Below are 26,085 nucleotides of genomic sequence, written 5' to 3'. Positions count from 1 at the left end.
TCTAGATTACTGGGATGAGATAATTAGTCCACCCTCTCAGAGAAGAGAGAGGTATGGCGCAGACAAAGGAGGAGAGGGGAAACAAAGGGATAGAGAGAGATGGGGAATCATTTGTATTTGAGAGCTAAACGGAGAGATTCTGCAAGAAATATAAATTTGGTTTTGTGCGTGTTGTCAGTGTGTGTACATTTCAAGTACGAGTAAGATTAACCTTAAGCACATTTTGACACTATTCATCTAAAACCTGAAGCACACAGGTCGTCCTCCACACACATAGGCTGATACTGTTTGGCTCCATTAATAATCACGGGAAATAGAGCCCTAGTGGAATGACCATCTCATGACCCCGAGATCACTATCTGAGTCAAAATCAAGAGCCAAGCCACCCAGGTGCCCCCTGCTTCCCTTTCTATTAAGAATTGAAGGTAGTAGCACTCACTGTTGATTTGTGTAACCTCTTGCTCATTCCCTGTAGACTTGTAGGGTTCTCAGCCAAGGGGCTTGCTCCCTTCCTCCAAGCTAAATTCTAGTAGGAATTTGAATTTTGGTAGGAAGGACAAAGGACTAAAAGCAATTGGCATTGATGGGTCCAATGGCAGTGCCCTGGAAAAGACTCTGCTTAGCGTCTCTGAACGCTGTCCTGGTGAACTTGCCTTTCTGGAGGAGTGAGCAGCGAAATCTTTCTTGGTACTGTAAGTGCTTCTACATTTTTGTCATTTGCTATTCTTTCTTAAAAAGTTTAGCAGGAGCTGGGTTTTGTGGCTTTCAACCAATGAGGATTAGCGTCGGCACTTTCTTTCCTCTGTTATAACTTCCAGCCACAGCGTTAGCGGTGGAAAGGTTCAAACTGAGCATCATTGTGGAACTGTGCAGGAAGCAGGGGTGACATCACTGGTACTTTGCACAACGCTGGTTTCAGTGCAGTTGATTTTTGGAAAAGCAAAGGTCCACAAAGAGGCCAGGGGAGAGAACAAAAGGAGCAGTCTGTTCACAAAGGAACAACGCCCCTCCTAACACCCATAACAATTAACAGTAAGACAGATCTCAGCAGACGTCATTAGGAATGCATCTCAGGCAAAACGCCGACAATTTCTAATTTCACTTGCCAAGAAAAAACCCATTTGTCCCCAGAAGTTTTGAGTCAGACATCTGAGCTGGAAACGAATGGGGGTATTGTTGTTGCTGTTACTTCCTGGGTTAGGTAACCAGGAAGACAATAGCTATTGGACCTCTGCGCTGGAGTGACCCCTTTCCTCCTTCCGTTGACTGACCACTCAAATTGTGCTGCAGGGACAAATCTAGAAGGGCTCTAACTACAGACCGTGGTTGCTGCCCTTGATTTCACAAGCACTAAAAGACCCGAGATGAAAGGTCCACTAAAGGACCTGAGATTTTATAAGAAGAAAATTTATAATCTAGTCTTTCTTTAAAAAAACATGACCAAAAATTCCCAGGATTTTTAAATAACGTAATCCCACAAAGTATGTGTTACCAATAAAAATCAAACGCAGTGCAGAGATGAGGAATCTTGAAAAGAAAAACCACTCCACTGGATCTGATAAGAGAAAAGCTTTAGCAGAAGGATTGGGACAGAGCACATTTATATGAGGGACAGAAGGGAATGGGAGAATAGAAAATAGAGGTTTGGCAAAGAAAAGAAGAGGAAACGTAGAAAAGTAGCTGAAAGAGTCAAGCAAAAATTCGTTCTGTTTTTAAGCTGCTGAAGAGGAAGAGGACTGATGTGGCTGGCTTCTGGGCATGCCGCCTGTGCAGTCACACGGGCCTCTGTGTTCAGAAGGGCCCTGCACCTGGTTGAATGCTCTGCTGTCACTGTCTTGAAATTCTTACCATCTTTTGAACCAGGACCCCGCATTTTCATTTTGCATGGTCACCTCAAATTATGAAAATGCTCAGAAAGGTATAACACACTAGTGTTGGCTGATTAATGTCCCCCCAAAATGTGTACATCCTAATCCCCCAAACCTGTGAGTGTGTTACCCTATATGGCAACACCATGTGATTAAGAATTTTGGGGACTGGCACCCACCCACGTACCCAATAAACAAGCTCTGTCTCCAGAAAAATTATTAAAGAAAGAATTTTGAGGTGGGGAGATCATCCTGGATTATCTGGGTGGGCCCTATGTAATCACAGGGGTCTTTATGAGAGGGAGACAGTAGAGTTAGGGTCAGCAAGAGAAGGCATGTGACAATGGAAGCCGAGGGAGTGAAGATGTGACAGTGTGGTGCACAGTTATGAGCTAAGGAATGCAGGTGGCTTCTAGAAGCTGGGAAAGGCAAGGAAACATATTGTCCCCTAAAGTCCTTAGAAGATGCAGCCCTGCTGATCTAATTTGGACTTCTGATCTTCAGAACTTCAGACCCCTAAGATAATAAATTTGTTTTGTTTAAAGCCACTAAATTTATGGTAATTTGTTATAGAAGCAATGGGAATCTAATACACACTGCATATATGTAAGCTGATGTATTGCTAGTTTTCTAGAAATCAAGGCTATTACTATAAATAACAGCTATCATTGATTGAACACTTCCTTTGTGCTAGGCACCATACTAAGCCTTTTACGTATATAATCTTATGTAATCCTAAAACAGTGTTTGAGGTGGGTGTTATTCACTTACAGATGAACAAATTGAGACTCACAGAGGTTAAGTAACTTCAGTAAGTCTGAAGCCACGTAATAATTTAGGATGTTTTAGAGGTGGGAGCTGAAGCCAGTCTGTATCACTCCAGGAGCTTCTGTGTGTTTATCCCCATTCCTATACATTATTATAAACTTTTGGGTTTGTTCCCATTCTTCAACGTGCATCATGTTTGCCTCAACAGAGGAGTGGGAATGCGACGAGGAAGAGGATGACATCCACGGTTGCGGGTATGAAATAAAAGAGGAGCCCGAGCCACCTGTCCAGGTCGCAGGTGGCTTAATAAGGCAGTTGCGGTAGATCTGAGGCTACAGAACACTGAATGAGACAAAGAAAGCGCTCTGGCTCGGAAGCCGAAGATCCCGCAGCGCCCGTTCCTAATTTGCCTAGGTTCCGGGCGCATCCTGGAGCCTCCCGGCTGTGCGGCGTCAGGGAACCACCACACAGGGATAACCCCCCGCCCGGTTTCCAGGAGCAACTGCCCGGGGAGGGGGCGCGGCTCGGCGGCCCGCTGAGGGGAGGGAGCCCCACACGCACCTCCTCTTGTTTTGGAGGCCCGCGTGGTCCTGCCTCATTGGCCGCCGTGGAGCCCGAGGCCCCCGAGGGAGGCGGAGCGGCCTCCGCTGCTGTAGTTCCCGGGTTCTCCCGGCCGCCGGCCCCGCCTTCCGGCAGGAGGCCGGCTCGCGGCCGCGTGGGGACCACAACTCCCACAAGGCGCCGCGCTCGGAGGGGGCGTGGCCGGGGCGAAGGGGAAGCCAGGGGCGGGGCCGCCTAGGGGATGAAGTGGGGGCGCTCGGCTCTCCAGCCTCACTCGCAGCTGCCGGGAGTTGGGGAGTGTGGGCCCCGCCTCCGGACGGGCGTGCAGACCTCTGACCCTGGAGTCTCTCAGCCGCCGGGAACGGTCCGCTTGGGTCGTCACCCGGGCCTCCCGCCGTTCCCCGGCCCCGAGGGGCCCGGCCGGCCGCGGTGGGGGGAGAGGTCAGCATGAGCCGGGGGGCCCGGCGGGCCGGCGCCGGGCAGGGGGCGGCGGCCGCAGTGCAGCTGCTGGTCACCCTGAGCTTCCTTCCGAGCGTCGTCGAGGCCCAGGTGAGCCCGAGTGATGGCGGAGCGGGGACGCCCGGCCGAACGCCAGCGGTAGCGGCGAACGGGCCGCGGCTGGGGCGCTGGGAGGGCTGGGGCCGGACCCCGAGGGGCTTCTGGCGAGCGGAAAGGGCTGGGGGCTGGAACCCGAACCGTCACGTCCAGGAAATGTCTGCGAACCGCTTGCGGTGTGTGCGGGGATGGCGACGCTCGTGGGGCGATGGCAGTAAAAAGAGGAAGATGGTGACGGTCCCCTGAGGTGTTTTCGCTTTTCTTTCTAATTTTTTAAGCGGCTGGGAGTGTGGCGGGAGATGAGATGGGAATGAAAACGTCATCAGCTGTTTGGGGAAGAGAACGCGCGGTAGAAAGTGTGAAGCCCTCCCCTTCAACGGGGAGGGAGGGGAGGTGGATCCCCGCGCCCCGCAAAAGTGGAGTGGGTAGGGAGGGGGACAAGACTTAACTTCCTTGAACTTTTGGACTAGAGAGCCCCTCGGCTTCTACCCTTGCTCTAGCATCTTTCCTTGCTTGGGACTGCTGTATTTTTTACCCAACTTGTGCCATGTCTGCTAGGTGGCATCTCCAGGTGAGCCCAAGTAAGAAACTGGTGGGGGGGCTGTGTCTGGCCTTACAAGGCCTATCAGTAATGAGGTGATGGCTGGAGAGAAAATTAGAATTTAGGGGCTGCCTTTGTGAAACCTTTATTACCGAAGTGTTCTCACTACGCTGGAAATCGAGGGTTTTGGAAACCAGAGCCTTTGCCTTTTGCGAGCCCTGTTTGCTTCTTTCTACGAAGAATTTGAATAGCCTGCCAGGTGCTGCTATGCCTTGTCTGCACCTGCTACAAAGTGGCAAAACTGCTGAGAGAGAGAGAGAGAGAGAGGTGTCTCAGGTGGCTCGATAATGAGGGGAGATGTCATTTGAAGCAATTAATGCTCATTGCTGAGAAAAACTGAAACTATGATTGTAACCGTGTAAACATGTTTTTCTGACTTTATTCACATACTAATTTTCATGGCGTTACAGTGTTGTGCATTAAATCCCAGAAAGCCTGAATATCCTATTTGTGTAAATATTTTTTTAAATGAATGATTTGGTAAAAAAAAAAGGGGGGGGGCAGACTTGGTTTCGGTGTTGGTGAGCATGTTAAAAATGCAGATTCTCCGGCCCCACTGCCACATGTTCTGATTTAGTGGATCTGGATGCGACCCAGGGATCAGCAATTTTAAACAAACCTTGTTTGTAAGTAACTGTAATGCAGTTATCCTCTGAACTACCTTTTGAACCCTGCTTAGAAAACACTGAAATAGTGGAAATCTGGAAATCTTCTAAAAAGTAAATTTTCCAAATTGTCTTTAGCAAATTATTTTCTAGCTACTGGTTGGGTGATAGTGTTTGGGTGGAATATACATTTAGATATTTTTCTAAAAGGAGATTTTTCTCATTTTTTCTTTTTATAGCCTATATTAATTGTATACTTTGTCATCAATCTGGAAACTTCACTTCAGGTTTTTTCATCTACTAATTACATGTGTTACTGTTTTTTAATTGCATGTGTACTTTTCTTTTATCCCAAAGAATATATGTCATTTTATCATGTCCAAATGAATACATATAGTTCCAAAAATTAAAGATTTGTGCATATTCAAAGTAGCGTTGTGCCAAACAGTCCTCAAAAATGGATACATTTGGTTTTTGTTTCCAGTGGTATTTTCTAATATAGTGTTGGAGCATATTATAGAGAGTATTTTAATTCCAACATGTTTAAATATATATTATCTCATTTTATTGGATCTGTCTCCCAGAAGTGCGCCTATTGAGGTAACTGAAGTTCAAAAAGCTTACATGACTAATATCACTTATTAAGTGCACAAGATTAAACTGGAACCCTAGTAGGCCCCCTTTTCTTCTGTACAGTACATCTCAGCATGCTTGCTTCTTTAGGGTATTGAAATAAAGCAGAGGGAGACCCAGGAAAATAAAGTGGAAATAAGATAGTTCTTTCACTTCTCTTACGTATACTAAATTGGGGGGGGGGGAAGCCCAGTAAAGCATAAAGGGAATAATTAAATTTTTTTTTTTAAATATGTCCATTTATAAGAAATCATTTAAGGAGAGGAATATATTGAATGTGTCTCCTTGGAATGAAAGCATGAAGTTATTTTTGAGCACATAAAATGATAGGCATTTGTATATCTCAAACCCCTTTTTCTTTTTTTTTTTTTTTTTTTTTAATATTTTTTTTTTGAGAGGGAGTTTGCTGTGGGGGGGGGGGGGGGGGGGGGGGGGGGGGGGGGGGGGGGAGCAGAGGGAGAACAACTTGGGGCTTGATCCCAGGAGCCAGAGATCATGACCTGAACCAAAGTCAGATGTTTAACCAACTGAGCGACCCAGGCACCCCTCATACCCCATTTTCTTATAAATTAAATGCAAATGTGTTTTGTAGTCTGGGAAGCACTACAAAGGAAAGACATAGTGAATATAAGTGGTATGACAAGTTAATCTTCCTATAAAGAAGTAATTTTAGTCAGATGTATTTTTAAGTCTTTCTAAATGCATCTGAGGTGGCATGAAATCAGAGAATACATGGAGTCCCCCTGTTCCCAATGGAAAGCTGATCTTGAGACTCAAATAGTGTTGTTCCAGTCCATTACCCGGAGGATTTTCCCCCAACCCTGAAGATCTTGACTTTCTGCTGTAATAGCTCCTTGGTGTGGTATGGACAAGAAATAAAGGCTCAGTGTGTGCCCAAAGAGAGGAAACTAAAAGGAGACCCCACCATAAAGCTTGAGCTCCAAAGAGCTACATCCTCAGTATGAGAAATGAGTCCTACCAGGAATAAAGGAAAAGTAAGAAACTTGCTAGGGAAGGGGGAAAAGACTCCCTTGAGAATCTATAACCATGAGCCAGCTCTTACAAAGGTTTGCAGGCCAAATTCATGCCACCTATGCTAGGAAAAGCTTCAAGTGGAAAATTTATTTTGTAGCAGACCTAGGTGGGTATGCCCGCAGTTTACTGGTAAGAGCGAATATCCATCCCCTCTGGAGGAATTTATTTTCAACCCAGGCCCTAAAGAACTCTTGAAGATCCAGTGCCGAGGAGAATAAGCAGCTAATAGTCAAAAATCACCAAACACTAGGCACCATGAATGAGGTACTAGAAATATAGACTATGGAAAAAGACCTGTGATGACCTTAGATTCTGAAAATATCGGAGCTAATTTAAACACATTAAACATAGTGAATTTAAATATAACGGGGTGGCTGGCAGAGACAGAGACCTTGACCTGAAAGTATGGAAAGGGAACAAGAGATTTTAAAGAATGATAAAAAAAAAAAAAATTAAAACATAATGTGATGGGATTTTTAGAGCTGAAATTAAAAACTCAATGGATGGATTAGATAGCTGATTACATCCAGCAGAAGAAATGATTATGAATCAGGCAACCGTTTTATGTCTTTTTCTACTTAATTTTCCAACACTTTCCCTTTTCTTAGCTTCGTACTTCACTAACAAAATTGGAGTAATCAATGTAATCCATGTGTTTACCTATTAGTCTCTGTACGCACACATCATGACTTCCAAAGGATTACCGTAGATGAACTGTGAACTCTTATCAAAGGCTAATCCCTCTCTCTTGTATATTAGGTCCCATTCCTTCTGTCAAGGACATGGCTCAAGCAAATCTTCCCTTTCTCTCCTGGATCATTAATTTTTCCTTGTCTGATGGACTGGTACTGTCATCCTAAAACATAGTGTTAATTCTAGTTTACAGTTCTCTCTCGATCCGCCCATCTCTTCCTGGCTCCGCTCCATTTTTCTGTCCTCCTCTATAGAGAAACTCCTCAAATGAATTATCCTTATTCCTTCCATTCTGGTCCTCTCTTCAGCCTACTCCAGTCAGACTTTTGCCCCTACCACTCCTCAGAAACTGCTCTTGTCAAGGTCACTAATGTCTTCCTTATCGTTAAAGCCAATAGTTAGTTTTTAAACCTTAGCTTTATCTATAGACAGCATTTTTTCCCCACAGTTCATCACTTACTCTCCTTGAAATACTTTTTTCTTTGGGCTTCCAGGATGTACTTTTCTGATTTTTGTCTTGTTTTTCAGGTAGTCTTTCTGGTATCCTTTGCTTGTTTCTCCTCTTTCAACCCCACCCATGACCACTGGGATGGGGAGAGGGGTGCTAGAGATTGAGCTCTGTAAAAGCTCTTAAAACAAGATTGATGAGTTTCCAGGTGGGTGAATACAGACCCTTGCTGGGAGGGGGGCTCCGAGGCAGGGAAGGTCTATACTTGCACCCCCCAATACCTTGCCCTATGCCCCTGTCTATCCTATTTGGCACTTCCTGAGTTGTGTCCTTTACAATAAACCAGAAAACAAGTGTTTCCCTGGTTCTGTAAGCCATTGCAAATTACTGAACTTGAGAAGATAGTCGTGGGAACCCCCAATTTATAGCTGGTCAGTCACAAGTACAGGTGGCTTGGAACTTTGGACTGATATCTAAAGTGGGGACAGTCTTTGTGACTGAGCCCTTAATTTGTGAGGTCTGCTTTAACTCCAGATGGTATCAGAACTGAATTGGGCACCCAGTTGGTGTTGGAGAGTTGGGAGAATTGGTTGATGTGAGAAAACCCCAAGTTCCATTAAAGCCAAAGTCTTATAATGGTCTCCTATTTTTCCTTTTCACCTACTACAGAGTCCTCATTGTTCCTCAGAAACTTTGGGCCAGCTGACTGCCTCAGGGCATTTATATTTTGTGTTCCCAAAGCCTGGAGTGCTTTCCCCCCACTCTCCCAAATTGTGTGGCTTGTTCTTTTTCCTCCTTCAAGTATTGCCAAAATTTCACAAGACCTTTTGTAACTCTCCTTTTAAAAATAGTAGCAGCTCAGTCCTGCAATGCCTGTCTGCATTCCCTGGTTTCCCTATTACTTTATTACCATCTGACAGACTCTGTACTTGGCTCATTCTTTTTTTTTTTTTTTTTCCTTTCCTATGAGAATGTAAGCTCATGGAGGGCAGAGATTTTTGTCTGTTTTTTTTTTTCTTTCTTTCTTTCTACTACTTCTGCACTCCCAGCAGTTAGAACAGTGCAAGGCTTATATTAGGTAGATCCTCAAATATGTTGAATGAATGAATGAATGAGTGAATCAATAAATGAATGGAAAATAAAAGCAAATGAATTATTGAGAATGAAGCTCAGAGAAATAATGGGATAGTAAATTTTAAAGAGAGCTTAAGAGACATGGTCTAATATAATATGTCTGGTTGGAGTTCCAGAAGAATGTACTAGAATAGGGAACAAGTATCGATTCCTGCATGTTAATATGAAAAAGACAACCCAGTAGAAAAATGAAAAAAAGACAGGTATTTCACACAAGAAGAAATACAAATGTCTTATAGAGCATAAAACATTATACTTCATTAGTACAAAAATCAGATACCCTTTCATGCTTACTAGATTGGCAAAAATTTAAAAAAATATCAAATATTGGTAAGGATAGGATTTAGCAGTAACTTCTGTCTGCTGTTGGTAGGATTATAAATTGATATACCTATTTTGAAAATGAGCTATAGTAATTCCACTTGTAAGCATATAAGGTGGAGAAACTCTTACATATATATATATATAGGGAGATAATGAAAAATACATTTGTGTAGCATTATTCTTTAACTTAATCTGGAAACAACCGAAGTACGGATTGCATTAGTTTCCTCTTGCTGCTGTAACAAATTACCACAAATTTAGTGGCTTAAAACAATACAAATTTATGATCACATAATGCTGTATGTAGGCCAGGAGTCTGCAAATGGGTTTTACAGGGATAAAACCAAGGTATCAACAAGGCTGCGTTTCTTCTGGAGGCTCTAGGGGAGAATCATTCCTTCCTTTTTCCAAGCTTCTAGAGGCTGCTTTGTTCCTGGCATATGTCCTCTTCCCCTGTCTTAAAAGCCAGTAATGTAGCATCTTCCAGTCTGACTCTGACACTTGTCTTCCTCTTACAAGGATCTTAGTATTGAGTCCACTTAAATAATCCAGTATAATCTTACCATCTCAAGATCCTTAATCACATCTGCAGAGTCACTTTTGCTGTGTACAGTAACATATTCACAGGCTTCAGGAATTAGGGCATGGATATCTTTGGGGGGCATTATTTTGCCTACCTTACAGGTCAACAATAGAACAAGTACACTGTGATATTTTCATATAATGCAACATTTATAGCAGGGTAAAATGAGCATAAAACTCATTATGGTGGGCAGCTGTCAAAATATTAGCAAAAGAAGTATATCACAATATAATTCACACAATAGATGCCATTAATATTAAGGTTCAAAAACAAAAAAAACCCTTTGTATTGTTTAGGGATATATCATTTGTGATGAAATTAGAAGGAAAAGTAAAGAAATTAACAAAAATAATTCTATCTCCGGGGGGGGGGGAGATGGCTATAATTAGAAAGGGACTTGAAAGATAATAGCCGTATTCTATTATTTTTAAAGATTATTTATTTTAGAAAGAGGTGGGGTGGGGAGAGGGAGAGAAGCAGGTTCCTTGCTGAGCAGGGAGCCTGCAGGGACAGGCTGAGGCTCCATCCCAAGACCCTGAGATCATGAGCTGAGCTGAAACCAAGAGTCAAATGCTCAACCAGTGAGGCACCCAGGCACCCCTCTATTTCTGTTTTTAAAAATTTTGGTGATATGCAGGTTTTTGTCTTAGTAGTTGTCTTTAAGAGTTAGAAATAAACATGATAATTTTGTATACCTTACCCCAGCCTCTACCACAATTAAAATATATTTAAAAACCCCAAAATATGGTGGTTTACTAAAAAGCAACAATTTAAGAAAAATTTGTAAGAAAGAGCAATCACTGGATAAAATATTTTTAAAATCTAAAAAGTTGTCAGTTGGTATTTCTACTGCCCCCACCCCCTGCAATTACTTAGAATTTGAAGTTTTATAAATAGTAAGCTAGAGAAATGGAATGAAATTCAATAGAGTTAGTGACAGGATCTTAGTAACTAGGATAGTAAAGCATCTGGAATTCTAGAGCCAAAATTGTTGTTAACGATCCTTTGTTCTTTAAAGATAATATACCTCTGACTCTTTATGGTGTAGGGAGTTTGGGAACACATTTGCATTCCTAGGGGAAAAGCATGAGAAAGTAACAACTGGGAAGTTCTGGTTTCCATTTTCTGATCATCTTTGCATAAATTCCTCCAATGGATCATACAAATGATCTTTAACAACATAGGTCCCATTTTTGTTTTTAAATTTTAATTTTAATTGAGATAATTGTAAGTTCCATTAAGTTGTAAGAAATAATACCAAAAAAAAAAAAAAAGCCACCCACACTGTATCTAGTTTTCCCCAACAGTACCATTTTGCAAACATACAGTGCAATATTATCACCAGGTCATTGACATTGATGTACTCTGCTGATCTTATTCAGCTTCCCTCTAGTCTCACTTGTGTCTGTATGTATTCTGTTCACTTTTATCACACGTTTAGGTTTGTGTATCCACCACCATAGTCAAGATACTGAACAATTTCATCACCACAAGGATCCTTCTTCTTGCCCTTAAGAAAGTTAATTTTTTTAGAGAGGGAGTGGTGAGGGGCAAAGAAAGAGGGAGAGAGAGAATCTCAGACTCTCCACTGAGCACGGAGACCATCACAGGGCTCAGTCTTACAACCCTGATATCATGACTTGAGCCGAAACCAAGAGTCAGAAGCTCAACTGACTGAGCCACCTAGGTGCCCCTCCTCTTGCCCTTTTATAACCACACTTACCTCCTTTTTACTCTTCCCCCTGACTCCAACTCCTATCCCTACTCCAGTCCTTAAGCCCTGGCAACCAATAAACTGTTCTCCATTTCAAAAACGTTGTATAAATGAAATCCCATAAGCATGTACCTTTTGGGGTTGGCTTTTTTCACTCAGCCTGATTCCCTGAAGATTCATCCAAGATGTGGATGTCAGTGAGTCCCATTTTTAAATTTAGCTGAAGAATGTTTTATGGAAGTTTTGGATTCTGAACTCATTTTGTAAACATCAATTTCTGTTCAGTTAATGTATACTTTGAGTAGTGGATAAAGCATGCATTTTTAAGTGCGATTGACTTGGGACTAAGTCTCATTTCTACTTTGGAAAAATTATTTTAACCATGTTAAGCCTTAATTCTCTTATGTGTAAAATGAGGATAATAATACCTATTTCATAGAATATTTCAAGAATAAATGAGGTAACATGTAATGTTCTTATCACTATGCCTATCACATAAGTGTTCCATAAATGGCAGTAGAAAAGAAAGGTAGTGTTACTACAGCAATATTATTACAGTCTATGACTTTTAGGTTAGTCTTGGAAGAAATTGCTTTAGCATTCCACCTACTTCTCAGATTTTATGTATGTTTGGGGAAGGGAAGGAACATTCAATATATTTCTCTAGCCACTCAACAATAATGCTTATTAGTTCTTCAGAATAGGTATATCTAATCCTTATATTGTTTTTTACTTAATCGGCCATAGTAAAAATAAATGATTGCTTTAATGTTATGTATCTTTTTTTATAAAGGATTTTATTTATTAGAGAGAGAGCAAATGGGAGAGTGGTAGAGAGAGGGAGAAGCAGACTCCCCGCTGAGCAGGGAGCCTGACACGGGGCTCGATCCCGGGACCTTGGGATCACGACCCGAGCTGAAGGCAGAGGCTTAACTGACTGAGCCACCTAGGCACCCCTTTAATGTTATGTATCTTAACAAAGACTAGTTACCTTGAATGAATAAATTATCTTTTTATATAATAGTACAGATTTGTTAAGCTTGGAATATCTATAATTTACATATTTTAAATTTTATATATGTATATTTTCCCCCCTAGGTCACCGGAGTCCTGGATGATTGCCTGTGCGATATTGATAGCATTGATAACTTTAACACCTTCAAAATCTTCCCCAAAATAAAAAAATTGCAAGAGCGAGACTACTTCCGTTATTACAAGGTATAGTTATAATTTTTGATTCCGTTAGTAGCAAAGATTTTTACATAGCTGTTTACAGATGTGACTTTTATGACCCTTTTGAAAACCCGTTTTGACTTCTCAGCACCCTCTGCGCTTTTTGTCAGTGGAATAGATTAAGTACTGTAGTGAAACCTGATCGTCTTTTTGAACACTAAGAACCTGAACCCTCTTCTTATGTTTGGGGAATTCCTCATCTTTCAGTTTTGGTTTTGAGACAGAGACTCCTTCCACAGAAGCTGGAAATGCTGCAGACTTACTTGTCAGCCTTCGTTGTAACTTAGGCTCCGCCCTCTAGACCCCTCCCCAGGCTCTGTGTTCTGCTGATGGCCCTGTCCTGTGTTAGCGCTGTTCACGGTGTAAGCACCGCAGCAGCAGACATTTCCCGGGGAGCTCACTGGAAGGGCTGCCAGACCAGGCTGAGGGTACGAGCAGAACACCTTTCGTAATAATACTGCGGAGTGGGTTCTTAAATCGAACCATCTACTCTAGACCTTTACAAAATAAAAAACCAATGATAGTTTAAAGGTAGCACCAATAAGGCAGTATTCAAAAGAGCAGTATTTTAAATTTAACAACAGTATTTTAAAGCAGCTGTTATGCTTTGCTGTGCTCTTGCTCTCAATATTCAAATGGGTTTATAATTTCTTTGATTTTCATTTTTAGTTTATTTTAAAAACTGAGCATGGTTTTCTTTTTTATCCTGATTCTATATAGCTATCTTAGTCTTTAAATATTTCTGAGGATAAAAAAAAATTAGGGCAGGAACTAATGGCCATTCTTTTTATGTCACCACCAAAATTTTGGCACAGTTAGCCATTTCCCATATTTTTGCAACACTTTATACAGGTGTCAAATTTCTGGGAGAAATTTGTCTCAAATTTCTGGAAAAACACTTATACAGGTGTCTAATTGGTCTCATTGACAAAAGAGGGAAAGACACTTTGGGTAACAATCCTATTTGCATAAATATATGGGGGGAGTGATTGTTTCTCAAAGGAATATCAGGGGATATTACAGAAGAAGGAAAAATGAAAGTTGGATAGGCAAAAATAACAGTGTTCTAAGAAAATGTTCTAACCAATTTAATGAAATTACTCTATATGTAATGGGGGTATCCTCATACTTGCCCAACGGAGGGTAATGCAGTGATCTAGTTTAATGCATTTGTCTCCAAGTCCAGGATATTCAGGTGATATCTATTCCTTTTCTAGTTCTGCCAACCTATAAATTAAACAAAAAGGACATTTAACCGCCACCAGTATACTCTCCATACACTAGTGGCAGAAAAGGAAAGCAAAGAGAATAGGTTAATTTTAAACATGTGCATACAAACTTATGATTGAGCAAGCAAGGATACAGAGGTAGAAGCAACAGTCTACCCCTGTCACCTGCTCAGTTGGCTGCTGTAGTTGGTATTTACAATTTCTTGTACTATCCATTCCGTTCCTTTATTCACCAAATATTTATTGAATGATTACTTTGCAGTAGGTGCTATTCTTTTTTTTTTTTTTTTTTCCAGAGTTGTCCTTCTTTTTTTTTAAGATTTTGTTTATTTGTCGGAGAGAGAGAAAGAGAGCACAAGCAGGGGGAGTGGCAGGCAGAGGGAGAAGCAGACTCGCCGCTGAGCAAGACTAGATCCCAGGACCCTGGGATCATGACCTGAGCTGAAGGCAGATGCTTAACCAACTAAGCCACCCAGGCGTCCTGCAGGAGGCACTATTCTAAGTTCTGTGGATACAATAGTGAATAACACAAAGACTGACTTCATGAAACTTTTATTCTGATTAGGAAGGCAAACAATAAACAATAAAATATAATTTCAGATGGTTATAAGATAAGTGCTATGGAGAAAAATAAAGTAGGAGATAGAAAGAGTAAGTTAATGGGGTCGGGAAGGTAGGTAGCTTTATTTTTATTTTAAAGCTTTTATTTTTGAAGAAGATGATCAGGAAAGGAAGGTATTCATGCTCTGCCATTTGAGTAAAGACCTACATAATGTGAAAGCCATGACAAGACATGGAAAGAGAACATTCCAGGGAAGGGGAGTAGAACCTCAGGTATAAAGGTCTTGAATGCAGGCATAAAGGTTTAGAGTGTTTGAGGAATAAGAAGACTGGTATAGCTGGAGCAAAGTGAGTGAGATATGGAGAGTTGGAAAGGTAGGTAGGAGCCAGATTTAAAAAAAAAAATTATGGGCCTTGTTCAGCACATAAGGATGTTGAATTTTAGTGTAAGTTGATAAGCTTTTGGAGGGATTTGTACAAAATAGACTGTCAGGGTGTGAGACAGGAAATAGAGAAACCATGTAGGAGGTTTTTGCATGAGACCAGATGGAAGGGGATAGGGGTTTGGAATAGGGCAGTAGAGTTGGAAGAAGTAAAAAGTGAGCAAATGAGCATCGTATATAAGAGGTAACACCAACAAACTTGTCTGATGGAGTGAAGGTAAGCTGTGAGAGTAGAAGTGAAATCAAAGATGATGTGGCGTTTTGAGCATATTACAAAAAAAATGTATCCTGACCAAGTCAATCTTATTCTAAGAATGCAAGGACAAGGCTTTTAGGTCTTCAACACAATTCAACACGCGTTGCTAATTTTTAAAAAAATTTAATAGGAATGATGGATCCGTCCTTAACATGATAATTTTAATCCTAACATTAGCATTGCCACCATCTTACTTTTTGGGAATAGTAGAGGAATTCTCACTTAGGTGAGGGACCAAGACAAGGGTACCCACTCTCTTCTTTACTGCTGGAGGTATTAGTATACCAAACGAGAAAAAAGCAACTAGAGACACAAACATTTTTGAAGAATAAGTAAAACTATCTCCATTTATGGATGACAAAAGTATACTAGAAAACTCAAATAATGAACAAAAATGATTAAAAAATACATTAAGATAGCGAGCTATAAACGTAATATACAAAAATCCATATCTTCATAAATATAAACAACGAGAAGATATGACAGAAACTAAATCCCCATTTACATTAAGCAGTGAAAGAAGATGAAATATATAGGAGTAAATGAATCAATAAATCTGCACAACCTAGAGGAGGAAAGCTTCAAAACACTACTGAGAGACACAAAGTAGGCTTCAAGAAATGGACTAATGTCTTTGTAGCATAGGGATGTTAATTCTCTCCACGTTAACGTATAAATTTAATGTGATCCTCATAAAAGTGCCAATAGTTTTCTACTGGAGCTGGACAAGTTGTTACAGCTTAAGTTCTCTGGGAAGCAGATTCTGAGACCATGGTTAGTGGGCAAGAGGTTAATTAGGGACAGCTCATGGCACTGACAGCTCGGGGAGTGAAAAGAGCAGAGGGAGAGGTAAAGCTGTGAGTCAGCCTCTGTGGAAACATCAGGTGACCCTCTGGGAGTCCTTCAGATGGGATGGCGCTCCAGAGGTGTCCCCACTTGCAGGAGAGGTCTGTGCCTTTGCAGCCCTACATCAGTCATCTGATGAAGGCACCATTGGAAGGGGTGGTGTGACCTTGGGCAAAGTGGCTATCTTCAGCTGAGGTTGGCTGCCTCATTTCCAGAACTTCAGAAGCTAACGTTTCCAGAAGCTGGGGTAATAAACCCTTATTCCTGAAGGGTGATGTGAGCAGCACGTTACAGTGTCCACTACAGTGTACTCCTTGCACTGTGTATTAGTTTTCTACCACTGCATTACAAATTAGCCTAAAATGTAGCAACTTAAAACAGCACACTGAGAAGGTGGCATTTGGGGAAGATCTAAAGGGAGTAAGAAAGCAAGTCATGTTGGTATCTGGTGCAAGCGATACTTCAGGCAGAGGGAACGGCAGGAGCAAAGGCCCTGAGACCACAGTGTGTCTCATGTATTTGAGGAACAACATGGAGGCCAGTGAAGAAGGGGCAGAGAGCAGAGGAGCCAGACCATGGAAGGCATTCTTGGCCATTACGGGGACTTGGATTTTGAACTGATCCAATTTTCAGAGGTACTGTATGTGGGGTGAGAAAGCAAGGAGTCAAGGATGATGCCAGGGTTTTGGCCTGAGGATCTAGAATAATGGAGTTGCTGTTTACTGAGATGGCAATAAGAATGTCCTGTGGAGGGGCACCTGGGTGGCTCAGTCGTTAAGCATCTGCCTTCGGCTCAGGTCATGATCCCAGGGTTCCTTGCTCAGCGGGAAGCCTGCTTCTCCCTCTCCCACTCCCCTTGCTTGTGTTCCCTCTCTTGCTGTGTCTCTTTCTCTGTCAAATAAATAAATAAAATCTTAAAAAAAAAAAAAAGAATGTCCTGTGGAGATATCAGCGAGGCATTGGACATACAAGCCAGGAGCTCAAGGAACCTGCAGTTCCCAAACAAACATCCCATTGCCTGGAAATCTCCTTCTCTAGGAAACTTCTAGCCGTACCCATTTTACATGTTACCAAAAGGAGGCATTCCCTGACAACTCCATAGTCAGAGTTGGTCACTCTCTCTCCTGTTGCCAGTCTCTTATGTATTGTTGCCTCTTCCTCGGTAATATAGGTGTTATTTACTTCATTTTATTCTATTTGTTGAGATGTCTATTTTTTTTTTTAGAGCAAGTGTTCATGTGCATGTGTCAGAGAGGGAGGGGCAGAGAGAGAGAGGGAGAGAGAGAATCCCAAGTAGGTTCCATGCCCAGTGCAGAGCCCAAAGTGGGGCTCAGTCTCACGGTCCTGAGATCATGACCTGAGCCAAAATCAAGAGTCAGACACTTAACCGACTGAACCACTCAGGTGTCCCTATTGAGATGCCTATTGTGTGTCCGAGGTACTGGGGATAAAATAATGAATAAGGCAACATCTCAATCCTGACAGTGGGGGATGCAGACCATAAACAAGTCAGTAATATTCAGGCAGTGGCAAGTGCTATAAAAAGAATATAAAACAGGCTGTGGGGTGCATATTGGGTGCTGCTTTGGAGAGTCTGGTCAGGGAAGGTCCTGGCTGAGGTGAAGGGAGCGGGTCGTAAGATGGGGTGCGACAGTACGGGCAGAGGCAGAGAGAAGGCTGCTGTAAAGGCCTCGAGACAGAAGGGAGAGCTTGGTGCCTGCTGTGTGGACGACAGGTGGTAGTAGAAGCAGGGAACCTGGAGGGGTCTAGGCGGGAAGGGAAGCGGTGGCCGTGGAGGTGGTGGGAACACGTGGATAACGAATTGCTTGCAGGAGATAGAGAAGGAGTTTGGGCTTCCGTTAAATTCCATGTAAGAAAATCCAGAGTTTTTAACTATGGTTAAAATGTCCTGATGGTGAAAATGGTCTGCCCCTGTCCTACGTCTGCCCTCATCCCCCTGCTAAAAGTCGGCTAAACTGGTTTGTTTGTTTTTTTTTTTTTCAGTTCTCACAACTGTTCAAGCTGTACCACTTTATCCAAACACATGTTTTTCCTAACATTCATCCGTCCTAAAATATTACCTCCTCAGAGGCCACCATCCACCAGCCCCGCCATTATTTTCCATCACAAACTGTGGATGTTCCTTTGTAGCACTTACCACGATTTGTAGTTGAACAAACATACAAACGTGTGATTTCTATTCCCTCCTGTAGGCTGTAAGTTCCAGGGGGGGGGAAGTGCTTTTTTACATCTCTTTTTGTCCTAGACCCTACACAATGCCAGACAGATAGTGGGTGCTCAGTACACATTGAAGTGGGTGGATGCTCGAGAGAACCCTAATGAGTAAGGTAACAGTAAGGTGCTGACAAACATTAAAGTAGAATGCTTTCCAGGGTCTGCAGATGAGCAGTGTACTTGGACTTTATTCCTTTTTTGAAGTGTCAGAGGACTAATAACTTATTTTTTTTAAATTAATATTACATCTGGCTGTCAGAAAAACTGCAGTTGTTTAAAATTCTGAACTCTATAGATGCCACAGGATAGGAAGCTTTTTCTTCTTCCTACCACCACGTCACAGGTGCCCCGCACAGGGACACTTAGAGAGCATTGCAGAACCGTGCCACACACATACTAATGTTAACCAATCTTTCTCTCAAGGTCAATCTGAAGAGACCATGTCCTTTCTGGGCAGAAGATGGCCATTGTTCAATAAAAGACTGCCATGTGGAGCCCTGTCCAGAGGTAAAATAAATTTAAAAAAATAATAATAGGGAAAACATTGTTTCCTCTTGGGCTCTTAGATAAGTGTAAATTTGTATTTTAGGCCACTGTTGATGGATTTAGACTTGTCCTCAAATTCATATGCTGTCAGCTCTCTTTTTAACCAGATTACTGAAGATTTATTTTATACTCATCACCAAAATGGGTTTGAAGACACTCTTGTATCCAGTAGTATTGATTGGTTGTGGAAGTATAGTATGATTCTAAGACAAATGGAAAATTGGGGGCCTGTTCTAGGACTGGATCTACAATTGGCTAACTCTTATTTCATGCTTTATTGAATATGCATCTTGTTTCATAAGAAAAGTGATGCTACTGGGCCTTAAATTTTACATTTAGAGTGGGAATTAGAAGTGGGAAGAGTAGAGGAATTTCACTTGGTCTTGTTACATTAAAAAAAAAAAAGCTATACTTACATTTTAGACTTTGTTTTTTGACATCTAGCATAATTAATTCTTCTTAAACAGTAATTCATTATAAGCTCTGTTTTCATTTCACTTTTTGCTTTTCTTACCTAATCAGTTAATGTAGTTATTCTTAAAAATGGAAAAAAACCATCTTAACCAATGCCCTTTCTAAAGGGACAATTTAAAAAATTCTCTTCATTTTCCTTTAAGAATAAAATGGTTTTTTTTTTTAACTTTTTAGTTTGAAATAATTTCAGACCTACAGAAAAATTGGGAGAATAATACCAACAGTCCTCACTTATTTTTGTTCAGATTCCCTAAATGTTTATCACGTTTGCTTTATTATTCTCTGTATATATACATGTTAATGTTTTCTGAATTATTTGGGTATAAGTTACTAACATGGCGATACTTTACCCCTAATTACTTGAGTGTGTTTCCTTAAAAACAAGATTATTCTCTTATCTAACCACAACGTAATTAACAAAATCAGGAAATTAACATTAATTATAATACTAATGTCTGATTTATAGACCTTAGTCATACATTGCTAAATGACTTAATGTGCTAGATAGCTAAAAAAAAGTTAAAATATAGTGTTATATTCATTTCATGTGTACAAAATAGTGATTCAGTAGTTCCATATATTACTCAGGGCTCATCAAGATAAGTGTACTCTTATCCACTTTGCCTGTTTCAGCCATTGCCCCCTCCCACCTCCCTTCTGGTAACCATCTGTTTGTTCTGTATAGTTAAGAGTTTGTTCTTTGGTTTGTCTCTCTCTTTTTTGTTCTTTTGTTTGTTTTGCTTCTTAAATTCCACATATGAGTGAAATATGGTAATTATCTTTCTCTGACTGGCTTATTTCCCTAAGCATTATACTCTCTAGATCCATCCATGTTTTTGCAAATGGCAGGACTTCATTCTTTTTTTATGGCTGAATAATATTCCATTATATGTGTATATACCACATCTTCTTTATCCATTCACCTATTGATGGATGCTTGGGCTGCTTCGTGGTTTGTCTATTGTAAATAATGATGCTATAAACATAGGGGTGCATATATCCCTTCGAATTAATGTTTTTGTATTCTTTGGGTAAGTACTTAGTAGTGCAATTGCTGCATCATAGGGTAGTTCTATTTTTAATTTTTCAAGGAATCTGCATGCTGTCTTCCACAGTGGCTGCACCAGTTTGCATTCCCACCAACAGTGCACGAGTGTTCTTTTTTCTCCACATCCTCTACAATACTTGTTTCTTGAGTTTTTGTGTTTAGTCATTCTAACAGATGTGAGTGATAGCTCATTGTGTCTTTGATTTGCATTTCCCTGATGATGAGTGATGTTGAGCATCTTTTCATGTGTCTGTTGGCCATCTGGATGTCTTTGGAGAAATGTCTGTTCATGTCTTCTGCCCATTTTTTAATTGGATTATTTGGGATTTTTTGGTGTTGAGTTGTATCAGTTCTTTATATAATTTGGATAGTAACCCTTAATTGGATATGTCATTTGCAAATATCTTCTCCCAATTAGTAGGCTGTCTTTTAGTTTTATTGGTTGTTTCCTTTGCTGTGCAGAAGCTTTTTATTTTGGTGTAATCTCACTAGTTTATTTTTGCTGTTGTTTTACTTGCCTCAGGAGACTTACCTAGAAAGATATTGCTATGGTCAGTGTCAGAGAAATTACTGCCTGTGCTCTCTTCTAGGAATTTTATGGTGTTAGGTCTTACATTTAGGTCCCTAATCCATTTTGAGTTTTTGTGTACAGTGCAAGAAGTCCAGTTTCATTCTTTTGCATGTAGCCATGCAGTTGCCCTTTGTTGAGGAGACTGTCTTTTTCCCATTAAATATTCTTGCCTTCTTTGTCCAAGATTAATTGACAATAGCATCGTGGGTTTATTTCTGTGCTCTGTATTCTGTTCTGTTGATCTATGTGTCTGTTTTTGTGCCAGTACCATACCGTTTTGATTACTACAGATTTGTAATATAATTTGAAATCTGGAATCGTGTTCCCTCCAGTTTTGATTTTCTCTTTCAAGATTGCTTTGGCTATTCGGGGTCTTTTGTGGTTCCATACAAATTTTAGGATGTGTTTTTTCTAGTTCTTTGAAAACTGTTAATATTTTGATAGGGATTGCATTAAATGTGTAGCTTGCTTTGGGTAGTATAGACATTTTAACAATATTTGTTCTCGTAATCCATGAGCATGGAATGTCTTTCCATTTCTTTGTGTCATCTTCAGCTTCTTTCATCAGTGTTTTATAGTTTTCACAATCAGGTCTTTCACCTCTTTGCTAAGTTTATTTGTAGCTGTTTTATTATTTTTGGTGCAGTTGTAAGTGGGATTGTTTTCTTAATTTCTCTTTCCCCTGCTTCCTTATTAGTGTATAGAAATGTAACAGACTTTTGTACATTGATTTTATGTCCTGAACTTTACTGAATTCATTTTTCAGGTCTAGTAGTTTTTTGGTGGAGTCTTTAGGGTTTTCTACATAAAATATCATGTCATCTGCAAATAGTGAAAGTTTGACTTCTTCCTTACCAATCTGGTTGCCTTTTACTCCTTTTTGTTGTCCGATTGCTGTGGCTAGGACGTCTAGTACTATGTTGAATAAAAATGGTGAGAATAGATAGATATCCTTGTCCTTTTCCTGACCCTAGGGGAAAAGCTCTCAGTTTTTCCCCATTGAGTATAAGCTATGGGTTTTCTGTCTAAGGCCTTTATTATAGTTGAGGTAAGTTTCCTGTAAACCTATGTTGAGGGTTATTAATCATGCATGGATGCTGTATTTTATCGAATGCTTTTTCTGCATCTGTTGAAATGATCCTAAGGTTCTTTTCCTTTCTCTTACTGATATGGTGTATCACACTGATTGATTTGCAAATATTGAACCACCCTTGCAACTGGGAATAAAGCCCACTTGATCATGGTGAATGATTTTTTTTTAATGGATTGTTGGACTTGGTTTGCTAGTATTTTGTAGAGGATTTTTGCATCTATGTTCATCAAAGGTATTGGCCTGTACTTGTTTGTGTTTTTTTAATTAAAAAAAATCTTATTATTATTTATTTTTTTTGTAGTTCTGTTTTTTAGTGGTGTCTTTATCTGGTTTCAGTATCAGGATAATGCTGGCCACAGAGAATGAATTTGGAAATTTTCCTTTCTCTTCTATTTTTTTTTTTTTTTAATAGTTTGAGAAGAATAGGTATTAACTCTTTTTGGAATGTTTGGTAGAATTTGCCTATGAAGCTGTCTGGTCCTGGAGTTCTGTTTGTTGGGAATTTTTTTATTACTGATTCAATTTCATTGCTGGTTATCAGTCTGTTCAAATTTTCTTTCTTCCTGTTGCTCTTTTGGTATATTCTATGTATCTAGGAATTTGTCCATTTCTTCTAGGTTGTCCAGTTTTTTGGTATATAATTTTTCATAATATTCTCCTACAGTTGCTTGTATTTTTGTGGTGTCTGTTGTTATTCTCTTTCATTTGCAATTTTGTTTGGGTCCTCTCTCTTTCTCTCTCTCTCCCTTTTTTTTAAATGAGCCTGGCTAGAGGTTTATCAATTTTGTTGATCTTTTCTAGGAACTAGCTCCTGATTTCATAGATCTCTTCTATTTTGTTTTTAAAATTTTTCTGTATCATTTATTTGTGCTCTAATCTTTATTATTTCCTTCCTGCTGCTGGTTTTGGGTTTTGCTATTCTTTTTGCATCTCCTTTATGTGTAAATTTAGGTTGTTTGAGATTTTTTCCTGCTTCTTGAGGTAGGCCTGTATTGCTCTAAACTTCCCTCTTAGAACTACTTTTGCTGCATCCTCAAGATTTTGGACCATTGTGTTTTCATTTTCATTTGTTTCCATGTAATTTTTTACTTCTTCTTTGATGTCTTGGATGACTCATTCAGTGTTTAGTAGCATGTTATTTAACCTCTGTGAATTTGTGCTCTTTCCAGATTTTTTCTTGTGGTTGACTTCTGGTTTCATAGTGTTGTGGTCAGAAAAGATGCATGGTAGGACTTCGATCTTCTTCACTTTGTTGAGGCTTGTTTTCTGGGCTAATATGTGATCTGTTCTGGAGAATGTTCTGTGTGCCCTTGCAAAGAATATGTATCTGCTGTTTTAGGATGGAATGTTCTGAAAGTATCTTTTAAATCCATCTGGTCTGGTGTGTCATTCAAAGCCATTGTTTCTTTCTTCCTTTTTTTTTTTTTTTAAGATTTTATTTATTCATTTGACAGAGACACAGCGAGAGAGGAAACACAAGCAGGGGTGTGGGAGAGGGAGAAGCAGGCTTCCTGTGGAGCAGGGAGCCCGATGTGGGGCTCGATCCTAGGGCCCTGGGATCATGACCTGAGCTGAAGGCAGATTGTATTTTTGCCTCGCTTAACGACTGAGCCACCCAGGCACCCCTAAAGCCATTGTTTCCCTGTTGATTTTCTGTTTGGACAATCTGTCCATTGATGTAAGAGGGGTGTTACAGTCCCCTATTGTTGTATTCCTATTGATTAGTTTTTTTATGTTTGTTAACTGTTTTGTATATTTGGGTGCTCCCGTGTTGTGTGCATAAATATTTATAATTGTTATATCTTGTTGGATTCTCCCCTTCATTATTGTATAGTGTTCTTCTTTGTCTCTTGTTACAGTCTTTGTTTTAAAGTCTATTTTGTTTGATATAAGTATTGCTACTCTGGCTTTCTTTTGACATCCATTTGCATGACAAAGCTTTCTTCATCCTCTTTCAATCTGCAGTTGTTTTTAGGTTCGAAATGAGTCTCTTGTAGGCAGCATTATAGATGGATCTTGTTTTTTTATCCACTCTATGTAATCCAGAGACATCCACCCTATGTCTTTGGATTAGAGCATCTAGTCCATTTACATTCAAAGTAGTTATTGATAGATATAAATTTATTACCAAGTTTTTACTTGCTTTGTGATTGTTTTGTAGTTTTTCTCTGATCCTTCTCTTGCTCTTTTTCATGGTGTTTTGGCTTTCTTTAGTGATATACTTGGATTCCTTTTTCTTTATTCTTTTCATAACTATTGCTGGTTTTGATTTGTGGTTACCATTAGGTTTGTATATAACATCTTCCGCATATAGCAGTCTATGTTAAGTTGATGGTTGCTTAAGTTTGAACCCATTCTTTATTCCTTTCTGCCCAACAGTGTAGGTATATGGTGTCATTATTTTGTATTCTTTGTGAATCTCTTGACTGATATTTACAGATATACTTATTTTTACTGCTTTTATGTTTCCTACTTTTCATACTCTTACTTCCGGTTTTTTCTTTCCAAAGAGTCCCCTTTAACATTTGTTGTATGGCTGGTGTAGTAGTCATAAACTCCTTTAGTTTTTGTCTGAGAAACTCTTTTATCTTTCCTTCTATTCTGAATGACAGCCTTGCTGGATAGAGTATTCTTGGCTGCAGATTTTTCTTTTCAGCACTTTCTTTTCAGCCACTCTCTTCTGGCCTACAAAGTTTCTGCTAAAAAAAAAAATCAGCCGATAGATTTATGCGGTTTCCCCTTGTATGTAACGGTTTTCTTTTCTCTTGCTGCTTTAAAAATTTTTTCTTAATCACTACTTTTTGCCATTTTAATTACTATGTGTCTTGGTATGGATCACCTTGGGTTGATTTTTGTCGGGGGATCTCTGTGCCTCCTGGATCTCAATATCTGTTTCCTTCCCCAGATTCAGGAAGTTTTTAGCTATTATTTTTTCAAATAAAATTTCTCTTTTCTTTTTCTTCTTCTTCTAGGATCCCTATAATTTGAATGTCATTACACTTAATGGAGTCACTGAGTTCCCTAAGTCTATTCTCATTTTGTATAATTTTTTTTCTCTCACATGCTCAGCTTGATTACTTTCCATTACTCTGTCTTCCAGGTTGTTAATTCATTTGCCTGTTTCCTCTAGCCTACTATTTATTCCATTTAGTGTATTTTTATTTTCATTATTGTGTTCTTCATCTCTGATGTGTTCTTTTTTATTTCTGTGTTAAGGGTCTCACTGATGTCCTCCACTCTTTTCTCAAGTCCAGTGAGTATGTTTATGATCATTACTTTAAATTTTCTATCAGTCATACTACTTATATCCATTTCACTTTGGTCTCTTGCTGTAATTTTTTTTTAATTAACATATAATGTATTATTTGTTTCAGGGGTACAGGTCTGTGATTCATCAGTCTTATGCAATTCATAGCGCTCACCATAGCACATACCCTCCCCAATGTCCCTCACCCAGCCACCCCATCCTTCCCACCCCCCTCCACTCCAGCAATCCTCAGTTACTTTCCTGAGATTAAGAGTCTCTTATGGTTTATCTCCCTCTCTGGTTTCATCTTGTTTCATTTTTCCCTCCCTTCCCCTATGATCCTTTGTCTTGTTTCTCAAATTCCTCATATCAGTGAGATCATATGATACTTGTCTTTCTCTGATTGACTTATTTCGCTTAGCATAATACCCTCTAGTTCCATCCATGTAGTTGCAAACGGCAAGATTTCTTTTTTTTGATGGCTGCGTAATCCATTGTATATATATATACCACATCATCTTTATCCATTCATCTGTTGATGGACATCTAGGCTCTTTCCATAGTTTGGCAATGTCCACAATAGCCAAAAACAGCGGGGTGCATGTGCCCCTTCGGATCACTACATTTGTATCTTGGGGGTAAATACCCAGCAGTGCAACTGCTGAGTTGTAGGGTAGCTCTATTTTTAACTTTGTGAGGAACCTCTGTACTGTTTTCCAGAGCGGCTGCACCAGCTTTCTTGCTGTGGTTTTGTCCTGTTCTTTCATTTGGGACATATTCC

General features: G+C 40.1%; 1 protein-coding gene across 2 annotated transcripts in view; it reads left to right on the top strand.

The window, feature by feature from the left end:
• Positions 1–3,424: 3,424 nt before the first annotated feature.
• Positions 3,425–26,085, top strand: part of ERO1B (endoplasmic reticulum oxidoreductase 1 beta) — a 66,496-nt gene continuing 43,835 nt past the window's right edge. Inside the window, exons 1-4 of one of the 2 annotated variants that reach the window (XM_032430245.1) lie at positions 3,425–3,746; positions 12,621–12,740; positions 18,749–18,832; positions 25,274–25,310. In XM_032430245.1, the coding sequence (XP_032286136.1) occupies positions 18,813–18,832; positions 25,274–25,310 (57 nt within the window). In that variant the 5' untranslated portion in view covers positions 3,425–3,746; positions 12,621–12,740; positions 18,749–18,812. The remainder of the gene's footprint in view (positions 3,747–12,620; positions 12,741–18,748; positions 18,833–25,273; positions 25,311–26,085) is intronic. The other variant, XM_032430244.1, reaches the window with a different exon arrangement.

This window comes from Phoca vitulina, unplaced genomic scaffold (genome assembly GCF_004348235.1).
Source record: "Phoca vitulina isolate PV1807 unplaced genomic scaffold, GSC_HSeal_1.0 scaffold43, whole genome shotgun sequence".
NCBI classification, from domain to species: Eukaryota; Metazoa; Chordata; class Mammalia; order Carnivora; family Phocidae; genus Phoca; species Phoca vitulina.
Note: the sequence above shows the minus strand (reverse complement) of the source record. Positions and strands in the feature narration are given on the sequence as shown.